The sequence below is a fragment of the Cornus florida genome, unplaced genomic scaffold, assembly GCF_030987335.1.
Source record: "Cornus florida cultivar Cherokee Brave unplaced genomic scaffold, ASM3098733v1 CherokeeBrave_3.0.0_Hap2_Chr06, whole genome shotgun sequence".
Lineage (NCBI taxonomy): Eukaryota > Viridiplantae > Streptophyta > Magnoliopsida > Cornales > Cornaceae > Cornus > Cornus florida.
In genome coordinates, this window is record NW_026775576.1 from 56,676,367 (window position 1) to 56,698,641 (window position 22,275).

At 38.6% G+C, this 22,275-nt stretch overlaps 1 protein-coding gene across 10 annotated transcripts; it reads left to right on the plus strand.

Moving 5' to 3' along the window:
* Positions 1 to 18,382: 18,382 nt before the first annotated feature.
* On the plus strand, positions 18,383 to 22,002 carry LOC132311578 (peroxisomal (S)-2-hydroxyacid oxidase GLO4-like). Of its 10 annotated transcripts, none has more exons than XM_059809556.1 (6): positions 18,394 to 18,433; positions 20,941 to 20,992; positions 21,132 to 21,283; positions 21,364 to 21,410; positions 21,515 to 21,592; positions 21,736 to 22,002. In XM_059809556.1, the coding sequence occupies exons 2-6, from the start codon at positions 20,946 to 20,948 to the stop codon at positions 21,862 to 21,864; spliced, it is 453 nt and encodes a 150-aa protein (XP_059665539.1). In that variant the 5' UTR covers positions 18,394 to 18,433; positions 20,941 to 20,945; the 3' UTR covers positions 21,865 to 22,002. The 10 variants fall into 10 exon arrangements, 8 of the variants coding, with proteins under 8 accessions (XP_059665536.1, XP_059665539.1, XP_059665542.1 ...); XM_059809559.1 differs by having other exon boundaries at positions 21,170 to 21,283; XM_059809557.1 differs by lacking the exon at positions 18,394 to 18,433 and adding an exon at positions 19,291 to 19,489 and having other exon boundaries at positions 20,941 to 21,088; positions 21,170 to 21,283.
* The last annotated feature ends 273 nt before the right edge of the window (positions 22,003 to 22,275 follow it).

Genomic DNA, 22,275 nt, shown 5'->3' on the forward strand with positions numbered 1-22,275 from the left:
GCATAATCGGATGCATCACACATGATCTTAAAAGGAAAAGACCAATTAGGCGGTTTCATTATTGGGGCAGATGAGAGGAGAGTGCGAAGTTTAATGAAAGCTTCCATACAAGCTTCATCAAAATCGAATGGAACATCTTTGGCTAAGAGATTACACAAGGGCTGTGAGATTTTGCTAAAGTCTTTGATGAAGCGACGATAGAATCCGGCATGGCCAAGAAAAGAACGTATTTGACGGACGGAATTCGGAGGAGGAAGATTAGAGATTAACTTAACTTTGGCCTTGTCTACCTCGATTCCCCGTTTAGAGATGACATGTCCTAGAACAATGCCTTCTTGGACCATGAAATGGCTTTTCTCCCAGCTTAGAATTAGATTTGTCTCCTTACATCTTTGGAGCACAAGAGATAAATTTTTGAGACAAGAATCAAAGGAGGAGCCAAAGACAGAAAAATCGTCCATGAAAACTTCCAAGAATTTTTCAGCCATATCGGAAAATATGGACATCATACTCCTTTGAAATGTTGCCAGAGCATTGCATAGCCCAAAAGGCATGCATCGATATGCAAAAGTTCTAAAGGGACATGTGAATGTTGTTTTCTCTTGATCTTGGGGGGCGATTGCCACTTGGTTATAGCCGGAATAACCGTCAAGAAAACAATAGTAGCTTTGGCCGGCTAGCCTTTCTAGGATTTGATCAATAAATGGTAGTGGAAAATGATCTTTCCTAGTTGACGAATTGAGCTTCCGGTAATCAATACACACACGCCACCCGGTGGTGGTTCGTTGTGGCACGAGCTCACCCGCTGAATTTTCAACAACGGTGAGACCGGATTTCTTTGGGAACAACTTACGTGGGGCTTACCCACTTGCCATCAGAGATGGGGTAGATGATTCCAGCATCTAGCAATTTTATCACTTCCTTCATTACCACTTCCTTCATGTTAGGATTTAACCGGCGCTGAACCTCTCTAGTAGGCTTTGCGTCCTCCTCCATATGAATGTGGTGCATACAAATGGAGGGGTCAATTCCCTTCAAGTCAGCCACTGCCCAACCAATAGCTTCTTTGTGCTCTTGTAGTACCGCTAAAAGGTTGGTTTCTTGGTTCTTTAGAAGATCCGATACAATGATGACCCGGAGAGTTTGATTTGAACCAAGGAATACATACTTGAGATGGGCCGGGAGCGGCTTAAGCTCAAGTAGTGGTGGAGATTTCAGAGACAGAATCGGAGGAGTAGTGGAAAGCTGAGGAAGTGGATCTCTTGGAATTTTCCAAGGGGGAATATCCATGATAGCGTCGACATCAAGCAGAAAATTAACTTCTTGGATGGATTGATCAATGTCAAAGTTTGAGAAGTCGAAATGAGACATGCAAGTTTCAAGGGGGTCCTTGCTTAGAATGAAGGGGAGATATTCTTCGACCACTTCATCAATGACATCAACTAGGAAACAATCATCCTCATTGGAAGGAGGTTGAGTTACGTGAAAGATATGGAGTTTGACTTGCATGTTTCCAAAAGCAATGTCCATCACCCCTGTTCGGTAATTAATTGATGCATTAGCCGTAGCTAAGAATGGCCTACCAAGGATCACGGGAATATGCTTTTTTGGATCGTGGACCGGTTCCGTGTCAAGAACCACAAAGTCTACCAGGAAGTAGAATTTGTCCACTTGGATGATAACATCCTCAAGAATGCCTCGTGGATGCTTGACCGATTTATCGGCAAGTTGCAAAACCACGGAAGTCGGCTTTAAATCTCCCAGGCCAAGCTGTAAGTAAACTGAGTATGGAATTAAATTCACACTAGCTCCTATGTCAAGAAGGGCCCTCTCGATTTTGTTGTCACCAATGACACAAGAGATTGTTGGGGCACCCGGATCCTTATACTTTGGAGGAGTGCTGTGCTGAATGATAGCACTAACATTTTCAGTTAACCTCACTTTCTTTGGCAAATGACTTTTAGAAGTGCGCTTTTGAGTGCACAAGTCTTTGAGAAAATTTGCATAGGGAGGGATTTGCTTGATAGCATCCAAGAGGAGCAAGTTAATCTTCACTTGCTTGAAAACTTCCCACATGTCTTGAATTTTACAATTCTCGTTCCCAATATGTGTTGACTCTTGAAGACGTTGAGGAAACGAAGCTTTTGGCTCATAAGTAGTTTCCACATTTAGGTTAACATGTGTGGGATTTCCGTGAATGGTACTTGGACGAGAAGAGCTTGGAATTTGATTGGGAGAGCTTGAATTTGGATTTTTCAAAGAAGGTTCTTTTATCATTTTTGTCTTCATCAACCTTGTTGTCAACCACTCTACCACTCGTAAGGGTGGTGATTGCTTGAACATGCGCATGACTCGGCCCACTCGATGGAGGGGTTTCATCAATCGCATGCATCCCTCTAGGATTTTTAAATGGTTGAGCGGGAAGCTTACCTTTGTCTTTTTGAAGCAATTGGTTCACAGAGTTAGCTATTTGGCCCACTTGATTTTCGAGCTTAGCTATGGATTGAGTATGAGAGTGAACCATTTGAAGAGTAGGCTGCAAAGATGTCAAGAGTTGCTTGTTGGAATCTATGATTAGCTTGTTTAACGACTCCATCATTTGCTTGTTTGCAGCCACAATTTCATCAGTTGGGTACACCGGAGGTTGATTAGAGACATTTGGATTATACGGAGGACGGTAGCTTGAAGAGGCTGGAAATTGCCTATTTTGAAATTGAGGAGGGGGCTGATTTTGGTGCCCTTGATTTTGGAATTGGGAATTTTGCGGGGCTTGTTGCCGCCACAAAAAATTTGGGTGATCTCGCCATCCCGGATTGTAGGTATTGGAATAGGGATTATTCCCGGATCTTGAGAACATGGAATTAGCTTGCTCTTGATTTGGATTGGAAACTTGCTCATGTGTGGGGCAATCTTCCGTGAGATGGAATGGACTAGTACATGATGAGCATACCGAACTTGCCAAATTTGAGATAATGAAGGAGAGAGATGTGGTGCCATCAATTGATAGAATTTATGAGCTATGGCATCCACTTGGGATGATTCCTCCCTTATTGATTTTGGTTGACAAGGGTTGGTGTTCTTTGCATTGGTTGAGGTCGGAGCCCTACGAGAATTATGTTGAAGTGAATTTTCGCTTAAATTCTCTAGTAGGGTCCAAGCCTCATCCACATTCTTGGACATGAACATCCCACCACAAGAAGAGTCAACCATGAATCTATGGGGTTCGGTCAACCCAGCATAGAAAGCTTGCACTAATTGCCATTTTGGAATCAAATGATGCAGACATTTTCTAAGAAGGTCTTGTAGTCTTTCCCAAGTCTCGTAGAGTTGTTCTCCATCCGTTTGAGAAAAGCTAAGAATGGAATGCCTCATTTGGTTGGTTTTACTCACCGAATAATACTTCTTAAGGAATTCTTGTTGTAATTGAGCCCAAGAAGTGATGGAATTTGGAGTGAGTGAGTTTAACCAATACTTTGCCCTATCTTTTAAAGAAAATGGGAAAAGATGCAGATGGAGTGCATTCTCAGGAAAACCTCTCAACCGGATGGTCGAACAGATTTCAAGGAATTCATCAAGATGCTTATACGGATCTTCATTATCAAGGCCATGGAAAGATGGAAGCATTTGAATGGTACTTGATTTGATCTCATATTGAGCCGCATCGATGTTTGGCATCACTATGCATGAAGGTGAAGCATATGCAGTAGGGATGAAATGGTCCCTGAGAGTCATTGGCTCTACATTTGGAATTTCGGCCCTATCATTATTAATTCCCTCATTTCTGACATCTCCTACATTTCAGCCATTGTGTTAAATTCAGTTTCAAGTTCTCTTATGCTAGAAGATTCCCTAAGGTTTCGTCTAAGAGTTCTTTCAAGTGAATTTATGTCAACTGGCGAGTCAAGAGTTGGTAGGGAGAGCGATCTACAGCCAAACATCAACAATACATAATGCTATCAATGCTACTACTTATCATTCACTACTCCACATACGATGTTCCCATTCTCCTCAATTATCAAGACAGAATTTAAATGGCCACGACAAGGACCGATGCTTGTACACGAAATTTAAACAAGATAAAAGCCTCAACAAGGGCTTTAAAACTAAATTATCACTAAGTTTAACACATGCACAATATATTACAATGACGAAACTAGAAGGTCAAGAGACTTACCTGGGATCCTCTAGACTTACAAAATAGCTAGCTTTCCCTCGGCGAGCTTCGAGTCCCTAGAATCTCACTTACAACACATGGTGGTCAAACTAAAAAAGAAATATTCACATTCATGATATTAACAATCACACTAAAATTAACCCTAAAACTTCGGTTGCTAAACCGTTTGCAGTCCCCGGCAACGGCGCCAAAAATTGATCGGGTGAGTCGATTACAATTATAAATCAACCTTCGCAATAGCACGAATCATTGTAAAATAGGGCTATTGGTCGGGTAAGTCGAACCACTGGGACTGCGCTAATCTATGGCAACCTAAGTGTCTAGAGTCTTTTTAGAATGATAGGGGTATTCATAGAGGATTTGTTGATTGTCACTTAAGCTATAAAATTAAGGTGCATAAATTAAAAGCTTGCAAGAATTTAAAGGAGATGAAATACAAGTAAAGAGGACTAGGGAAGTGAATCCGCCTCCATCCCTATACACATGCTAGATTAGAGCTAAATTGGGGGAAAAACGATATATATTATGGTCATGATACATAGCAACACTTGGTTGCTATAATATCCTCAAGAAGTTCATTAAATCTGAAGCAAGCATGATCTATCAAAGGTTAACATGTTTAGACTACCTAACTAAGGTGTAGCTTAACCACATTTACTTGAATGAAAGACTATCAAGCCCTAGATAAAATGATGAAGCACATGAAGGTAAGAAATAAGCATAAATCATCAAAGGTTTCACCTAAGCAATGATTTATCAGTCCTTATCAACATGCCATTAAACCAGTTCATAACCTTGTCTCCATTCTCACCATGAAAACTCAAGCAATATGATTAATATAAGACATCATCTAAAGCAAGATAATCAACTTACAAAAATCATCCATACATATATCAACATTTATTACAAGAAATGAAGTGCTCTTGGTTATGAAAAGACCATAGAATATACATTTTAATCCCCAAAATATAGCCTCAATTAGAACATGCTTACAAGGGAGGGGCCTCATCACCTCCCTAGATGGAGGTTTAGTTACCCATGGGAGCTTCAGAAGAAGGAAGAAGCTTGGATACAACCTCCATTTTCGAGCTCCTTTGTTGTAGCTTCAAGAACTCTATCTTCTCCTCCTCTTTCTCTCTATAGAAATCTTGCAAGATGAGATATCTATTATTATGTGTGGTTCTCCTCCTTTGTAGACAACCTCTCCCACCAAACAAGGCTGAAGTGATGGCTCCCAGAGAGCATTCTGCTTCAAGTTCGAGCGCACTAAATAAGCACTTCAAGCGCTCGAAGTTAGACCAGTATGCTCCTTTCTCTTGACTTGTTTTGCACTACTTTGGTAAAACAGCCATAACTTTCTGGTTTGAACTCCAAATAACGAACCGTTTGAAGATTTGGAAAGATAATTCAAAGCTCTAAAAATGCCATGTTTTAATGGAAGTCTAGTCCTTGAGTTTGATAGGTCAAAAATGGTGAGAAAAGTCAGACTCCACTGCTGCCAGAACTTTAGCTTTGAGCATATTGATATTCAAAGATTGAACAAAACATCATTTTTGCTCCTTTTTGGCCAATGAACCTGAAAATATATAAAAACATGCAAATGAAGATAATCTATATAGAATAATCAAATAAAGGACTTAACTAAAGCAGCTAAGGGCGCTTGAATATGCAATATTTGGCGCTTATCAATAATCCTTATCATGTTCATTGGAATGCCCCAATCTTGTTTACTTGCATAGATATTATGCATTGTCCTAGACTTCATGTGTTTTTCTTATCGTGTTAATTGGAATGCTCCAAACCTTGTTTAATTGTATTGATAATGCAATTCATGTAAATCTATGTTCAAGCATCTTTCTTGTCTTGCTCTTGGATTATCCCAACCTTGATTCATTTCATATATGTATATATATCATGATTCTTATTGCTTAGACTCTTAGGTAGCTTAGGATGCTTCCCGAGTCTCATTTTGACATAGACGTTAAGTGGCATGAGCCCCTTTAACATGTTTCACCTTAAGGTGATAAATTTGAAAAATGCTAGGTCGATGCATGCCCATCTCCTACGAGTAGCTTTATGTTGCTCACCTCTACGATACTAGGGCATATTTTAGGTACGAAGACTTGGTTCGTGACGCCTAGCATTCCTTGGATGTCGTGTAGCTTTCAAGTTTCCATTTCATGCAAATGTTAGCATGAAATGTCATTTTGTAGACTTATATGTCAAAATACGTATATTTGATTCCATGTATGAAATGTGTACTTAAGTACACGCCTTTCAATGTATTTGACATGTATGAGATGAGGCGAGAGGCCAATGGCATGTAATTTGTATCTTATGTAATTTTTGACTTCATGGATTATTATGAAAATATTGAAAAATATTGAGTTTTTGTTTCACCATGTTTGCATTGGGTGAGGGAATTCCATTTTTAGCCTTCCGTAGGATGTCATTAGTCATGTATGAAGTGTGGCCAAGGGCCAAACGGTAAATTGAAACCATTTGTTGATTTTAGTGTTCAAATTTTCCATTTTAAGTTCATTTTCGCCTTTTTGGCTGTTGGGGGGTCGAATTTTGACTCGGCCATTTTCTGGAGCCGCAGACCATTCCCGCATGCTCAAAACCATCATTTACGTTTGTGTAAATGATCGTTTCCATGAAAAACCCTTTCGTTTGCATTTTGAGCCTCCTACGGATTCATTTCACCCATTTGTTGAAAATTCTAGCTTAAGGGCCTTTTGGGTATTTCCTTTGGGAAATAAATTCCGTTCTTGACTTTGTCACATAGAAAATGTGATTTTAGGGGGAGTTTCTTCTTTGTGTTTTTCCGAAAAATGTCATCTTGGCCTTGAAAACCGCATCGCAAACTCAAATTTCTGCTAAAACACTGTTCCTGCTATCTTGGGTTGCTTCTGCCCATTTGGGCCCGCGCCCGCGGGTCTTGGGAGGGCCCCCACCAAGTTTTAGGGCTTCCCCGCACCTCTTCCCATGGTTCTGCCCATTTGGGCGGGCGCCCGCGGTTACTGTTCTTGCACTGGAGACCCTTCTTCAATGGGCCATATCTCACTCGTTTTAAGTCAAAATTGGTCCGTTCTTGAGTCTAAATTGACCGCGTCGAAATGAGCTTTCTAATGGTACTAATTAGAGCCTTAGATTCCTCTTGTAACTCAAGATATTCAAGTTTTAGTGAAGTAATGTCAGGATTTGGTTCGAACCGGGATAGGGTTTCCCTTTCTTCGACTTCAAAACTTGATATCTTTGCCATCTGGACTCCGAATTAGGTGATTCTTGAGTCTAAATTCATTAATTTTTCATTTTGTTTCAAATGGTATACTTGGTAGCATCCATTTCTCTGTGAAATGACCATTTTGCCCCTAGGGGCTTAATTGTTATCCTTTCGATCTCTTGCTTCCGCACTTATTCCTTTGGGTTCTGTGACCTCATGGGAAGTCATCTTAGGGTCTTAGAGGTGTATTGTGCCTTGGGAGACCATTGTCTTATTTCTAGCTTCCGCATCTTGGATCCAGTTCGGGTCATCACAGGACACACTAGGTTGAAAAATCCAGGATCGTCACAGGTGGTATCAGAGCGTCCGGGTTCGAATACCTTGGACGACGGGTTTTGGGTGCATATCATGCTCATGTTGTTTTGCTTTGATTTGTCATTTGTATCTAGATAATATGTCTTGTATGATAACATGTTCACATGTTCAGGTGTTTTGAGACATTTATCATTGGTTGAGCATGCTTTTGTGTATATATGCTTCCTGATAACATGTTCTGTGTCACTATCATGTTCTGGTGTGATAACATGTCTGCGTGCTTCTTGATAACATGCCTATTTGCTTATGTGGCAACTTATTTACTACTTATGTGAGTAGATAGTTATGCTATGTTGCATGCTACTTGTTTACTTTATGTCAGGTTTTTGCATTGTCTGTTAGGATTTGTTGTATCCCTTGGATGCATTCTTGTTTCACGAGTTTCTTCCTTGGATAGGAGAAATTCATTCTGTGAAGACTCATGTAAGGAACCTTCTTGTCTGTTCTGTTGGTTGATGCGAGTGAGGCTCATGTGAGCGTAGACAACTGCGATTCATTTCCTTTTCCTTGTCTGGTGGAGTGAGACGTAGGCCAAGGAGGCACCGTTTCATTTCCTTTTCCATCGTGGCTTTTAGATCTAAGGCCTTAAGCATAATTGTGCCAGTGTCATTGTTGTCAGAGTTTTGGGATTAGCTACCCCAACTCTCGCAAATGCCTGGTTCCCGCGGTGCTTTTGGTAATGATCATTTTCGACATTGATGTCATCCGTATCAATAGGTTTCTCAGAGTTGACCTGGTTGGGGCATGTTATGAACTGGTGCCTTATACCGTCATGCTACCTTGCTAACGAGTAAGTGTGGGCGGGTTTTGGTCACTGTTCATACTGCCTTGTCACTCTCTTCTTTCACTGTGTTTGACATTTTGTTTTCTTGGGATTCTCTCGGTGGTTGATGTTGAGTTAACGTGCCGGTTCGTATGAGGTGTTGTCTCAGTTCATGGTTTCGCGTTCCTTCAGTTGATCTTTAGACTTCAGGATTTGTCCTTTAGTGCATTGTGAGCTGTCCTTTGATTTGACCTTTTGTTTGGTCATTATTCTGTTCTCTCTGGTATGTTCCTAATTTCGGGGACGAAATTCCTTTAAGGAGGGTAGGTTGTAACGACCCAGTCATTTACCTTCCTATCATTTTTCTTGAAATTTTACGAATGAATTTTTTTTGTTTAATTTTCTTTTCTGAACTCTGTTTCGTGTCGCTTAGTGTCATCTCAAGTGCTCGGAATTGGTTCCTGAGACTCTTTTCTGGGGATTGACTACTTTCTTTGAGGACTGAGTCATTTTCACATTTTTCGTTTTTCGACACTATGCGCTATTTCGCCCTTTTCACTATTCTGTCTTATCTCCGTTTGTCAATTTTTGGCACAACCTCCTTCTCATGCTCGGAGTTGGTTTTTGACTTCACGTGCCTTTATCTTGAGTGGTTTCCTTGAAATACGTATCTTTACTTTTGCAAGAAAGTACTCTGGTTGCTCCCGGTGCCCATAGGGGCATGGATGCACAATTCTTTAGAATCTTTTTCATTTCTTGGGGTATTTTTCGTAAATATCTTTTGAAGATATTTTATTTTAGGTGTATCTAAGAAAATATTTTTGGAAGATATTTTCATTCTGGGCCATAAGTGCAGTTTTCACTTTTTTGGAGAGGCCATTGTGCAATTAATGAAAGTTATTGCAAAATGTCTTGTTTTGAGCCTGCATCCTCGTACAGGATTCATTTTTCACATTTCGTCGAGTTGTGTACTCTTGGAATTTCCTCCTGGTCGATGTTTTCCAGTTTTAGGATTTCTGGCCCCGGTTTGCGCCAAACTTGTTTTGAGCATAACTTTCTGCTCGAAACTCGGTTTTTGACGCCGTTTCTTCCGTTGTTCATATTTTATCATTTTAAATCTTTTTCATTCACAAATTTTTGCCATTTGTGCTCTTCTGCTCAAAATCCAATTTTCCAGACCCGGCGGGGCCCTTTCGGGGCAGTTTTTGAGACTTACTATAAATAAGATGCCCTAAAGTGAAAAATCAGATTTTCACTCTTCTTCTCCACCTCTTGGCCGGCAGCCATGGAAGCTCCTTGGCTGCCACCCTTTGACCTTCTCCTCCACTTGATTTCCTAAGTGAAATCTCTTCGGCCTTTACGTTTATCACTCCCCTCGACGTGCTCTACCATTCCCCCTTATTAGAATTCATTTCCTACCATTTCTTGAGTTTGGGTTAAGAGTCAAATTTGGATTTTCATGGGGCTTCTTGCGGATTCTTGTTCACGATGTTGTCCCCGACAAAACCTCTAGGTATCATCGAATTCGGAGCACTTTTATTTTGGTGGACCTTTGAGATTTCATCTCAAATTGAGGTAGGGGATGTTCTAGGTTTAAATTCTTATTATATAACATGATTGTGATGTTTATACAACATGTTGGCATGATTAAATATAAAATCTAGAGATTTTATTATTTATTTTTCTTGTACGGGATCCGATTTTCCCGGTTGCTCATGACTTGGTTTAAACATGTAGCATGATATTATATTACTCCTTGATATGCTCATTGTCGTGTATAAAAATGGGAACATTTAAACAAGTATTAAAACTTTTATTTAATATTTATCTTAAGTGAAAGATTAATTCGCATGGCCTTAATTAGCTTGAAATCAATATGTGTTAGCATATTATATTAGGTCCTAGTATGCTCATCCACATAGAATAAATTGGGAGTAATCGGAGTTGTTTAAAAATCTAGAGAATATTTAATTAATTGATAAATTAATTTGCCCCGAGTGTACTATTCACTCCATTCGATTTTTGACTAGATATTCATGATGTACATGCCATGTAGCTTCACATATATTAAATCTAGAATATTTGATTAGGTTTTGAAACATTTCAATTATTATTTTTCTAGTATTAAAGTTTAATACACATGATCGTGTTTCGCATGTAATTCACCCGTTTCGTGTTTTCAAATCAAGTCTTGACATGTTGTGTGTTATACATTAACTTGAGAGTATTCGGATGAATTCCAAAATCTAGGGTTTTTAATTAAAAGGATTAATTAAAACCTATTCAACGATTCCTTGAACTTGACTAAGTTTCTAACGTGGTATTCATGATTTCCTTGACAAATTCCTTCAAGTGTGTCAAATCGAGAGTAATCGGATAAGTTTTGAAACTTATATTCATATAATTCCTTTGTGTGGGACTTAACTTACATGGTGGTGTCTTGTATGCAATGCACTTGTAATTTGACATTAAACTCGTCCATGACATGAACATTTTAACTCACCTTTAAATTTTGATAATTTAATCCCTTAAGTAGATTAAATTCCTTTATATGCTTCCATCGAGCTAATCATGTCTTGTTATAGAATTCTTGTTAAACTTGTGAACTTGACTTGAATTTCATGAACCTTCATCTTTTTATCGAGCATCGTGACCCCTTGTATCTTGATCTCATTAAGTTAGTTAATGAACTTGTACACTTGTCTTGGAATGATTTTAATACTCATGTGTTGTTTTGAAAGTAGTTGAATCATGTATCTTATACTCATGGTATATTTTCTTCAATGAATTCCAAGCACTACATATCATGGTTGTTGTCTATATAGTTACATGCTATGGTTTCTTGACATTTCACATGCCATCATAGTTGAGTACTTAGGGCATGACTTGTATGTTCCAAAATTTTGGTTGTGCATGAAACGTGATTAATGCATTTCTTGTATTTTGATACAATCTTGACTTGCACAACTTGTTGATTTTGGGACTTGGGATATCAATCAAGAATTGTCATGGCTAGGACTTGGTTCTAGTATGGGGGAATGTCCTCCTACAACTATAATGCGCACTAGGGGAAAGGTACCCATGGGTTAGTAGCCCTAAAGTGATCTCAAGAGTACGGTTTTAATCCGGGCGATATCCAAGTTTCCACATTGGTTGATTTCACACCTTGTCTTTGTCGTGATATGTGAAATGCACCAATCTTGTTTCATTGCATAGATTTTATGCTTCATTCGTGATTTCAAGTATACTTCTTGTCATGTTAATTGGTGTAGTCCAATCATGTAAATTGCATTGATAATGTAATTCTTGTTAACTTATATCCAAGTATACTTATTGTCATGTTATATGGAATATTCTATCCTTGTTTACATGCATAGATAATATGCCTTATCCTTGATTCCATATGTTACTCCTTGACATGTTTTATAAAATGCACAAACCTTGTTAATTGCATAGATATTATGCCTTGTTCTTGACTTCACGTATGACTCTTTTCGTGTTTCATGGAATGTTCCATCCTTCGGAACTTGCATAGATATTATGCCTTGTCATTGATTTCTTGTATTACTCTTATCGTGTCACTTGAAATGCTTCAACATTGTTAATTTCATAGACATTATGCCTTGTACTTGGTTTCATATATAATCTTTGTCATGTTCATTGGAATGCCCCAATCTTGTTTACTTGCATAGATATTATGCATTGTCCTAGACTTCATGTGTTTTTCTTATCGTGTTAATTGGAATGCTCCAAACCTTGTTTAATTGTATTGATAATGCAATTCATGTAAATCTATGTTCAAGCATCTTTCTTGTCTTGTTCTTGGATTATCCCAACCTTAATTCATTTCATATATGTATATATATTATGATTCTTGTTGCTTGGACTCTTAGGTAGCTTAGGATGTTCCCCGAGTCTCATTTTGACATAGACATTAGGTGGCATGAGCCCCTTTAACATGTTTCACCTTAAGGTGATAAATTTGTAAAATACTAGGTCGATGCATGCTCATCTCCTACGAGTAGCTTTATGTTGCTCACCCCTACGATACTGGGGCATATTTCAGGTACGAAGACTTGGTTCGTGACGCCTAGCATTCCTTGGATGTCGTGTAGCTTTCAAGTTTCCATTTCATGCAAATGTTAGCATGAAATGTCATTTTGTAGACTTATATGTCAAAATACGTATATTTGATTCCATGTATGAAATGTGTACTTAAGTACACTCCTTTCAATGTATTTGACATGTATGAGATGAGGCGGGAGGCCAATGGCATGTAATTTGTATCTTATATAATTTTTGACTTCATGGATTATTATGAAAATATTGAAAAATATTGAGTTTTTGTTTCACCATGTTTGCATTGGGTGAGGGAATTCCATTTTTAGCCTTCCGTAGGATGTCATTAGTCATGTATGAAGTGTGGCCAAGGGGCAAACGGTAAATTGATACCATTTGTTGATTTTAGTTTTCAAATTTTCCATTTTAAGTTCATTTTCGCCTTTTTGGCCGTTGGGGGGTCGGATTTTGACTCGGCCATTTTCTGGAGCCGCAGACCATTCCTGCACGCTCAAAATCATCATTTACGTTTGCGTGAATGATCGTTTCCATGAAAAACCCTTTCGTTTGCGTTTTGAGCCTCCTACGGATTCATTTCACTCATTTGTTGAAAATTCTAGCTTAAGGGCCTTTTGGGTATTTCCTTTAGGAAATAAATTCCGTTCTTGACTTCGTCACATAGAAAATGTGATTTTAGAGGGAGTTTCTTCTTGTTGTTTTTCCGAAAAATGTCATCTTGGCCTCGAAAACCGCGTCGTAAACTCAAATTTATGCTAAAACACTATTCCTGCTGTCTTGGGTTGCTTCTACCCATTTAGGTGGGTGCCCGCGGGTCTTGGGCAGGCCCCCGCCAAGTTTCAGGGCTGCCCTGCACCTCTTCCAGCGGTTCTGCCCATTTGGGCGGGCGCCCGCGGGTTTTGGGCGGGCGCCCGCGGTTACTGTTCTTGCACTGGATACTCTTCTTCAACGGGCCATATCTCACTCGTTTTAACTCGGAATTGGTCCGTTCTTAAGTCTAAATTGACCGCGTCGAAACGAGCTTTCCAATAGTACCAATTAGAGCTTCATATTCCTCTTGTAACTTAAGATATTAAAATTTTAGTGAAGTAGTGTTAGGATTTGGTTCGAACCGGGATAGGGTTTCCCTTTCTTCGACTTCAAAACTTGATATCTTTGCCATCCGAACTCCGAATTAGGTGATTCTTGAGTCTAAATTCATTAATTTTTAATTTTCTTTCCAATGGTATATTTAGTAGCATCCATTTCTCTGTGAAATGACCATTTTTCCCCTGGGGGCTTAATTGTTATCCTTTCGATCTCTTGCTTCCGCACTTATTCCTTTGGGTTCTGTGACCTCATGGGAGGTCATCTTAGGGTCTTAGAAGTGTGTTGTGCCTTGGGAGACCATTGTCTTATTTCTAGCTTCCTCATCTTGGATCCAGTTCGGGTCATCACAGGACACACTGGGTTGAAAAATCCAGGGTCGTCACTTAAAACCTTGCCAAGTTCCAGTAAGTAAAACTAACAAAACAGTGCAACCTACCAGTTTTTCCCTTAGGCTTTTCTTACTCTATTCTTCAGTCCAATTATGAATTTATGTTTTTTCATCATACTACCAGTCTAATACAGTCCTAATCACCACTTAACACAGTTTAAACGAAGTGTAGACACCCTATGTAGCCCGAACTAGCCCCAAAAATCAATTCTGTAACGTTTAAGGAGAGAGCAGGCTCTCTCAAAATTGAGAGCCTGCTCTAATATGCATAGAGTCGGCTCTAGGGCTCTAAGAGCCGGCTCCAGAGCATCCAGAGCCGGCTCCACTTCCTTGGGAGCCGGCTCTAAGGGTTTGGGAGCCGGCTCCCTCACCTGTTAAAGCCTGCTCTCTTCCCTTTAGATACCGTCGTCCATTTTCCCTTCGTCTTCTTTCACTCCGGTGATTTCCAGGACCCTGTAATGTTTTTAAATCCTTGTTCTATTGTTCATTTAACCTTCCAGATTAATTACAAGGCATATATTACATCACTGATCTCAATTAAACAAAACTGAAACACATATACAAAAAGAACTAATTAACAGAAACTCTAAGAATTTGCAAAACAGTTTCATTCAACGAGATTAAATAAACATCAAGCAAGCATAACAGATTGTTTAAGCATTCATTAAATCCCTAGAGTCCACCTAAGCATGCACAGAACACAGGTTCATGGGGAAAGAATAGAACAGAAACTTACCTTTGAGACTTTGGATTAAAATCTCTAACTGTCGTCTCTATCAACTCCGGTAACGTCGGTTGTGTTAAATGACCTTTGCTGCACCTAGTTCAGTCCAGTAGCACACACCAAACTCCCCTCCTTGATTCAGTCTTAGCTTAAGCCCAAAACCCTAGCATTCCTCTTTTTATCTCCCTCTGTAATTCTCTATATCTCACGGTCTCTCTGTTTTACAGAAGTTGGCTTATTTTTTCTGAAACCCTAAACCACCTTATTGCTTATATTTATAGGTGTATAACAATAACCCTAGTCCATGTATAATTAGAGACAAAGTCCTAATTCCAATCCTAGCCGGCCCATGAAACTATCTAAGTTGTAACATACGACGGCTTACTATACAAACCTTCTTAGAGAACCCTATTGTTTAATTAAACCCCTGCCAACAAGTAGTTTAATACAATAAACATTGTTACTAATTTAATCTAATTACATAAATGAATCTCTTAACATAATTAGTTAAACTAATTTACACACCCAAAATTAATACTCACTAACGTAAATCAATTAATGCAATTTAACATGTATGTAAACCATTAAAACAAATAAATGAAATTTAAACACCCAATTAAACAATTAAATCAAATAATTAATTAAAACAACGAAACAATTACCAAATAAGCAAAAAGTCACACAAAAATATAATGAAACAAAAAGTAAAATGCCGAGACTATCCTTTTTAAAATTAGGATTATTACATTAATTGCTCAAATAATTTAAGTTACAACATGCTCAGGTCTTTTAAGCTTTCTAAATCACCCATGTAACGAGTTTTCAGCCAGTGACCCCCAAACTAGATGGTTTTAGGGCACTAAGTGTTAAAACACCTTTGAAGGCTTAATTACTCAAGTAATCTAGTCTACAGACCTAAACTTTACCTTTTGTTTCTTTTTATGCATATATAGTCTTCTTTTATACATTGGTTCTCGAAATCATCAAATTCACATGTTCATCCCAGTTTAACACAAAACAAACTGAGATATCAAGTTTATACCCCACAGAATGCATGTAAGTGTGAACATGTGTAAAGTGAAGTATTCTAAGGATCAAAATCATCAAACTGCAAATATCCTGACAAAGTGGACCACAGGCCACCAACTGATATAAAAAAATTTCAAAAATTCCCATTTAGCATGAATTCAGCATACAAGCCATCTTAAACTAATATTAGACTGCATATGTACATCATAATAATCAACAGACTCAAAATCCAATACAACAGTTATGCCTTTCACCAACATTTTTTTAATGACCAATACAACAGTGTTACCTAATAATTAGGTAATGATTTCACTAAGGGCTAGTTTGGTGTGTAATAATGAAATGGGAATGAAGGTAGGAATGGAATGAGAATGAAATGGAATGGGAATGATGATTCACATTCTCTTGTTTGGTTGCAAACATGGAAAGTGTAAAAATAAAATGATGATTTCCATTTACTTGTTTGGTTGGACTAAAAATTGAAATGGAATGAATTTATATTGTTTTACCTTTATCATCATTTAAATTGTTTTTTCCAAATTACCTTTATCATTAATAAAAAAAAATTAACTAAAAAATTAACATCCATTTTTTTCCAATCCAGTGGTTAGAAAGAGGTCTGTAAGAAGGAAATTGGGACAAGAGATAAAGAGAGAAAGTAGAGAGCAGAAAGAAACTGGGCAAGTGAGGTGTTGGAGATTGGGCGAGAAAAGCCAATGGGGAGAAGGAAGCGATTGAATAAAGGTGAGGACGGATCCGATTTGATCAGCGGCGACGAACGGCGGTGATCCAAGCTCCATTACAAACTTCATCGGTGAAGCTTACAATCCAGTCAAATGAAGTTACAATGTTCGGCAGTGAATCGGTGAGTTACGAACGGAATAGGCTAGCAATGGTGAGACTAACAGCGATTAAGAAAGCGATGCTGAACTTACCGGCAAGGTGGGTCAGAATTGAGCTTTTGAATCGTTGGTAAGATGGCGGTGAAATGATGGTGAGCACAGAGGACGGACTGGTGAAACTGACGGCGAGTAAAAAAGACGGCAACACTGACAGTTGTATTGTCGGCGGTGAAGCTTTTGAGTATGCTTAGAGAACGCTGACAATGGACAAGGACGGCGGCCAGAGAGCTCCACAACAGCGACCAAACGACCCTCTTCCCAAGTTGGTTTCAGCAATTCTTTCACAAAATCAACAATGAGAGAATCACGGGTCATGTTCACTGTTTGCTTCACTCAAATCTACTTTTGATTTTTTGTTGTGTCTTGGTCCATTACTTTGAAGTTCAAGATCAATATTATGTTTGTTAGGCAATGGGTTGGGTTGGGTTGGGTGCTCTTGTATGTTTCACTGTCAATAGAGGAGATGATGATGTCGACGGTGGGTTTGATAGAGGAGATGATGATGTCGGCGTAGGTTTGTAATTTGTTAGGTTTTATTTTTTAAAATGTTTTAGTTTGTATTTTTTTAAAGTATGAATGGAATGGTCATTCCTTTTTGTGAGAAGGTGAAATGATTTTGATGGAATGACCATTCTCCAAGAATGGTAAAAAATGACGATTCCAAGTTTAAAATTGGACACCAAACACAAAAATAGAATTAAAAACCATTCCATTCCATTCAACTTTCTTTGTATTCCATTTTACCGCACCAAATTAGTCCTAAAACAAAACTGGTAATGATGTAATTTAACCCGGGAAAATTTGGCCGGTGTACTTTAACCCGGGAAAATTTGGCCGGGGAAAATTTAGCGCTCTAATATTATTTCATCACTTTACTATTTGCTTAACTTACCATTTGTTTCTAATTTACCAATCTCATCCGACATTACAAGGGCAAAAATGGTCTCCAGACACCCTCTCACTGGAAGGTGTCCATTGCTGACATGGAGGCTATTAAATGGGTGACATGGCAGGGGTAAAAATAGTATTTACTCTTCTTGTGTATGTATATAATCTGTACCTTTATATATGTACCTATGTACCTATGTATCTGTACATTGTCTTCCACTTCCTCGCCGCCCACCACCGACCTCCGCCGCACCATCCTCACAACCTTCCCTTACCCCACCTTCCGCCTCTACCACTTTGACACCAACCTCATCCATGGCAAGATCTCCGCCTCCATCCGCCGTGCGCTCGACCAACCCCTCAACTACGCCAGCATATACCTCACAAATATTTTTTCACAATCACCAAGCAAATCCTCACAAATATATGTAATTTTTTTTTTTGGGTGTGTTTGGTGGCCGGATTTAATGGCTGAAAATTGGTTACCCGTTAGTTACCCAGATTAAAATCCATCACAAAAACCCATTTTCTCTCCCCTTCAGGGCTTAGATCATTCAAGAGAGAGAAGGCATGTGGGTCAGATGAGGGCGAGAAGAACCTAGACGATATAGGAGCTAGAGTTACCGGCGCCAGCGACAAGATCCACGGATTCTGAGAAGATTCTCGGCTAAGATCGGGTCGGCGATGAAGTAGAGGCCAACAATGTGGGTCGGCGATGAAGTCAATTAGCGGCGTGAAGATGATCCCTCTAGTAGCTTTCTGTTGGCGATTTCTCTTTGTCCTTTCCCGCAAAATATGGTGATTTCTCAGTGTCGGTCACCATTTTTTGAGATTTCTACTTTATTCTACAAAGGAAACCCTGCAAAAACCATTGAATCAATTTAAGTATACATGCCATTCAGTTTCAACTTTCAACCATCCCTCAACCCTCTCTCTCTAAAAAAAACCCAATAATTAATTAATGGGTCGAGACCAAGAGCAATGGAGTAATTAGGAGTTCTTATGCAATTTTCAAATCAAAAATTGAAGTGAAAATGCAGTTTATTTATCAATTCAATTCTGTGAACTAATCGAATCTCTAAAGAACACAAAAGGTGTAAAGAATCAAAAGCTAACGTACCAGTTGAAATTGCCCTAGATCTGACTCCACCTTTGGAAACCATCTCTCCTTTCTCGCCGATTCTGGAATGACACTTTCTCTCTCTATATGTATATGTGTTGTGTGTGCGCATATATATATATATTAGGGCTATGTAATACGCATGTGTGTTGCGAAATGGTTCATTGCTTGAAGAAGAGGGTGAGAATAGTGGTGTTGTCGGCGGTTGCAGTGGTGGTGGAGGGCCGGTGGTGAGGATGATTTTGGTATATTATATTTGTATATGGTAAGTATGTATATTGTCTGTAGTATTCGTACATGGTAAGTAAGATTTAAAAGTTACTACTAACTTGACGCTTCGTCATTGCTAACAAGACAGTGACATGGCCAAGTAGGCTGACATGGCTTCATCCTAGGATTTGGATCTGCCATGGACATCCTCCACTGAGAGAGGTGCCATGGAGTCCAGTGAGAGAGGTGCCATGGAGAGGATTATTACCCACATTACAAACCCTAGGTTTCTCTTCAGCCTCCCCAATCGGCTCCATCCCTATTCTCGTTCTCAACTCTGAAGTTGCCCTCTCTGTCTCTGTAACTGCAAGCTACAAAATCTACAAGAATCAGAAGTTCAAAACCCATATACTTTAGTTTATCTATCTGTCTGCTAGAATCAAAAGTTCAAAACCTATTACCTATATCAAAACCCATATCCGCCGATTTCTCACCTTCAACATCTCTCGCGCTCTCCATCACTGGTAAGAGCTTTGTCCTATTTTGCAATTTGTATTTCACTTTCCCATAGTCGTTTTGCAATTTCACTTTCCCATTTCGTTTAGCCCTAACCGAGCCCCCTTTCTTACACAGCTCTCTCCTTCAGTGCCGTTTTCAAGTTGCACAATGATTTCAGCCTCCCGAATCGTCTCCATCTCTATTCTCGTTCTCAACTCTGAACTCCCCCCCCCCCCCCCCCCCCCCCCCCCAACTGCAAGCCACAAAATCTACAAGAATCAAAAGTTCAAAACCTATATCGGCATATCAGTTCGATTTAATTCGGTTTTACAAGGTTATTCAGGTTCAATCTTATACAGTTCTCTCTCTGTATACATGGTTGGAATCTAGTCAAACTATTGCAGAAATTCTATGATGTTCACATTATCTAGTTTTTTTAAGGGGTTCTCTCTTTTTCATCCATTAAACTTATCTTCAACCAAGATCAATTAACTGGATAAGTCACTCTGATCATTAGAAAATATTGTGTTTTGCATGACCAATTAATTGTGTTATCTGTATTTTGTTACTGGTGCATAACCATTTATTTACTGCTCTGATGCTTTTAAGTTCAAGTCATTCACTATTTTGTAAGCGATGTATGTGTATATATATGTTGATGTGTGTCTTATTTGATTCATTAAGTATCAATTGGAAGCTTTTAATTAGTTATGCACTAATTCGTAAGTGAGTGAATAATATATTAAAAGGACTTATGGTTCATTTCTTATAGTTTTCTGCAGATAGCAGCAGATTATAGTTAGTTTCTATTCTTTATATGAAATTTGTTGAATTATCAGCTACTTTTATAATAGAAAAATGATTTTTCTTATTCCTTTATTTTATCAGAGAATAATAAACAAACTGACTTAGCAAGGTCCTTTTGAAAATAATGGGGATCATAGTGGTCATTTTGAATAAAAATAGATTAATGGAAGGGAGAAAAGATTGCCAATGCCAAGTCATTGCAGATAAAGTCTAGTTGTTTGTTTCTTTGCATTTTTATTTCAATAAACTGTTTTTCATGCTGAATTTGAGCAGTACTTGACAATCTAATGCAGCTATAGTTTGTTTGAAGACTTCCAGTAATTATCTAATTCTATCTAAAATTACAGTTGGATGGATATTTAAAAATTGGATTTCAAGACGATAAAAAAATAAAAAATTGGTGGCTATGACATGGACTCTATTAAGTCTCTCTACTTAATTATTGAAGCTAATGCTAATGCTATTTCTTCAGAAGTATTGAATTGCAACATGGACTAAATTACTTTCAACTAATCTCTGTGATAGTTAACTAACTCTCAACTAAACACATAGATTAATATTGAAAAGACAAAAACTTTTGTTGTCTTCATTACTGGTGCTTATGCTCGTGCTAGTTATTTGAATTTTTTGTAAATTACACTCAAAATTGATAAACTTGCCAATGTTGCAGGATCAATGGCAACAGAAGTGGTCAATGTAAATGAGTTCCAAGAACTGGCAAGGCAAGCCCTCCCAAAACTGTACTATGACTTCTACTCTGGGGGAGCTTAAGATCAGCACACACTAAGGGAGAATGTGGAAGCATTTCGTAGAATCACGTTATGTGTTAAGCTTACACTTATTATTCTTGTTATTGAACAGGGTCGACGTTTTAACATCATCTTTGTATTACATTTCAGTATTCGGCGTAGATGTGAGCAGAATTGATACATCAACCACTATATTAGGTTACAACACTTCGGCACCCATTATGATTGCTCCAACTTCTATGCATAAGTTGGCACACCCTGAAGGTCTAAATCCACTTAGCAAGAATTATTGACTGAAGTTTATGTGTAGTTCTGATTCCAGTATTGAATTGTGTTTATTCCAGGAGAGGTTGCGACAGCCAAAGCAGCAGCTTCTTGTAACACCATAATGGTACTATTATTCTAATGGGGAGCGCGTAATGATGCAATTATTCTAATATGGATGGTTGTTTGTTGACTTAATGTACTTGAATATAGAGTTGGTCTTAATCGCAGGCATTGTCCTTTTCCTCTACCTGCACTGTGGAGGAGGTTGCTGCCAGCTGCAATGCTGTTCGCTTCTTTCAGTTATATGGAACATTCTCACAAGCTCTTCTAATTTCAAAATTTTCTTCATAAAAATTTCCATGTTTCTTTAGCATAATGGTTAGATTTTTCATTCTTGTGATCCCAGTTGTAGGAGCTGAATAAATAATTCGGTCTTCCTCTGTTTATAGGTGTACAAAAGACGCGACGTGCCAGCTGTGTTAGTGCAGAGAGCCGAACAAAATGGTTCTAAGGCCATTATTCTTACTGTTGATACTCCTGGACTTGGTCGAAGGGAGGCAGACATAAAAAACAAGTGAATTTTTATTTCCTTTTTCTTTTGTAGTTTCCACTACTAGAGCAATGGCCTTCACATATTGGAGTAGATACTCTACCTAACTTGGAAAACAGTACTTAAATTTAGTATTTAATATTACAAGGACCCTTTCTCTTGTTTACTCTGTTATGTTGACATTGTAACTCATGCATCACATTTGTGACACAAATCACCTGTGCAGAATGGTTCAACCACAGTTGAGGAATTTTGAAGGTCTTCTCTCAACCGAAGTAGTATCTGTGAGTGGAATAATTTTGTTTAGCAATATTTTCTTTTCAACATACTAAGAAACAATGTGCGAGTTTTATTCTGTGTATCGATCTGATAGGGAATATAGATTTCTCCACCGCTGCTTGTAAAAAAGGGGTTATATTTCTCACCACATATTCTAGGT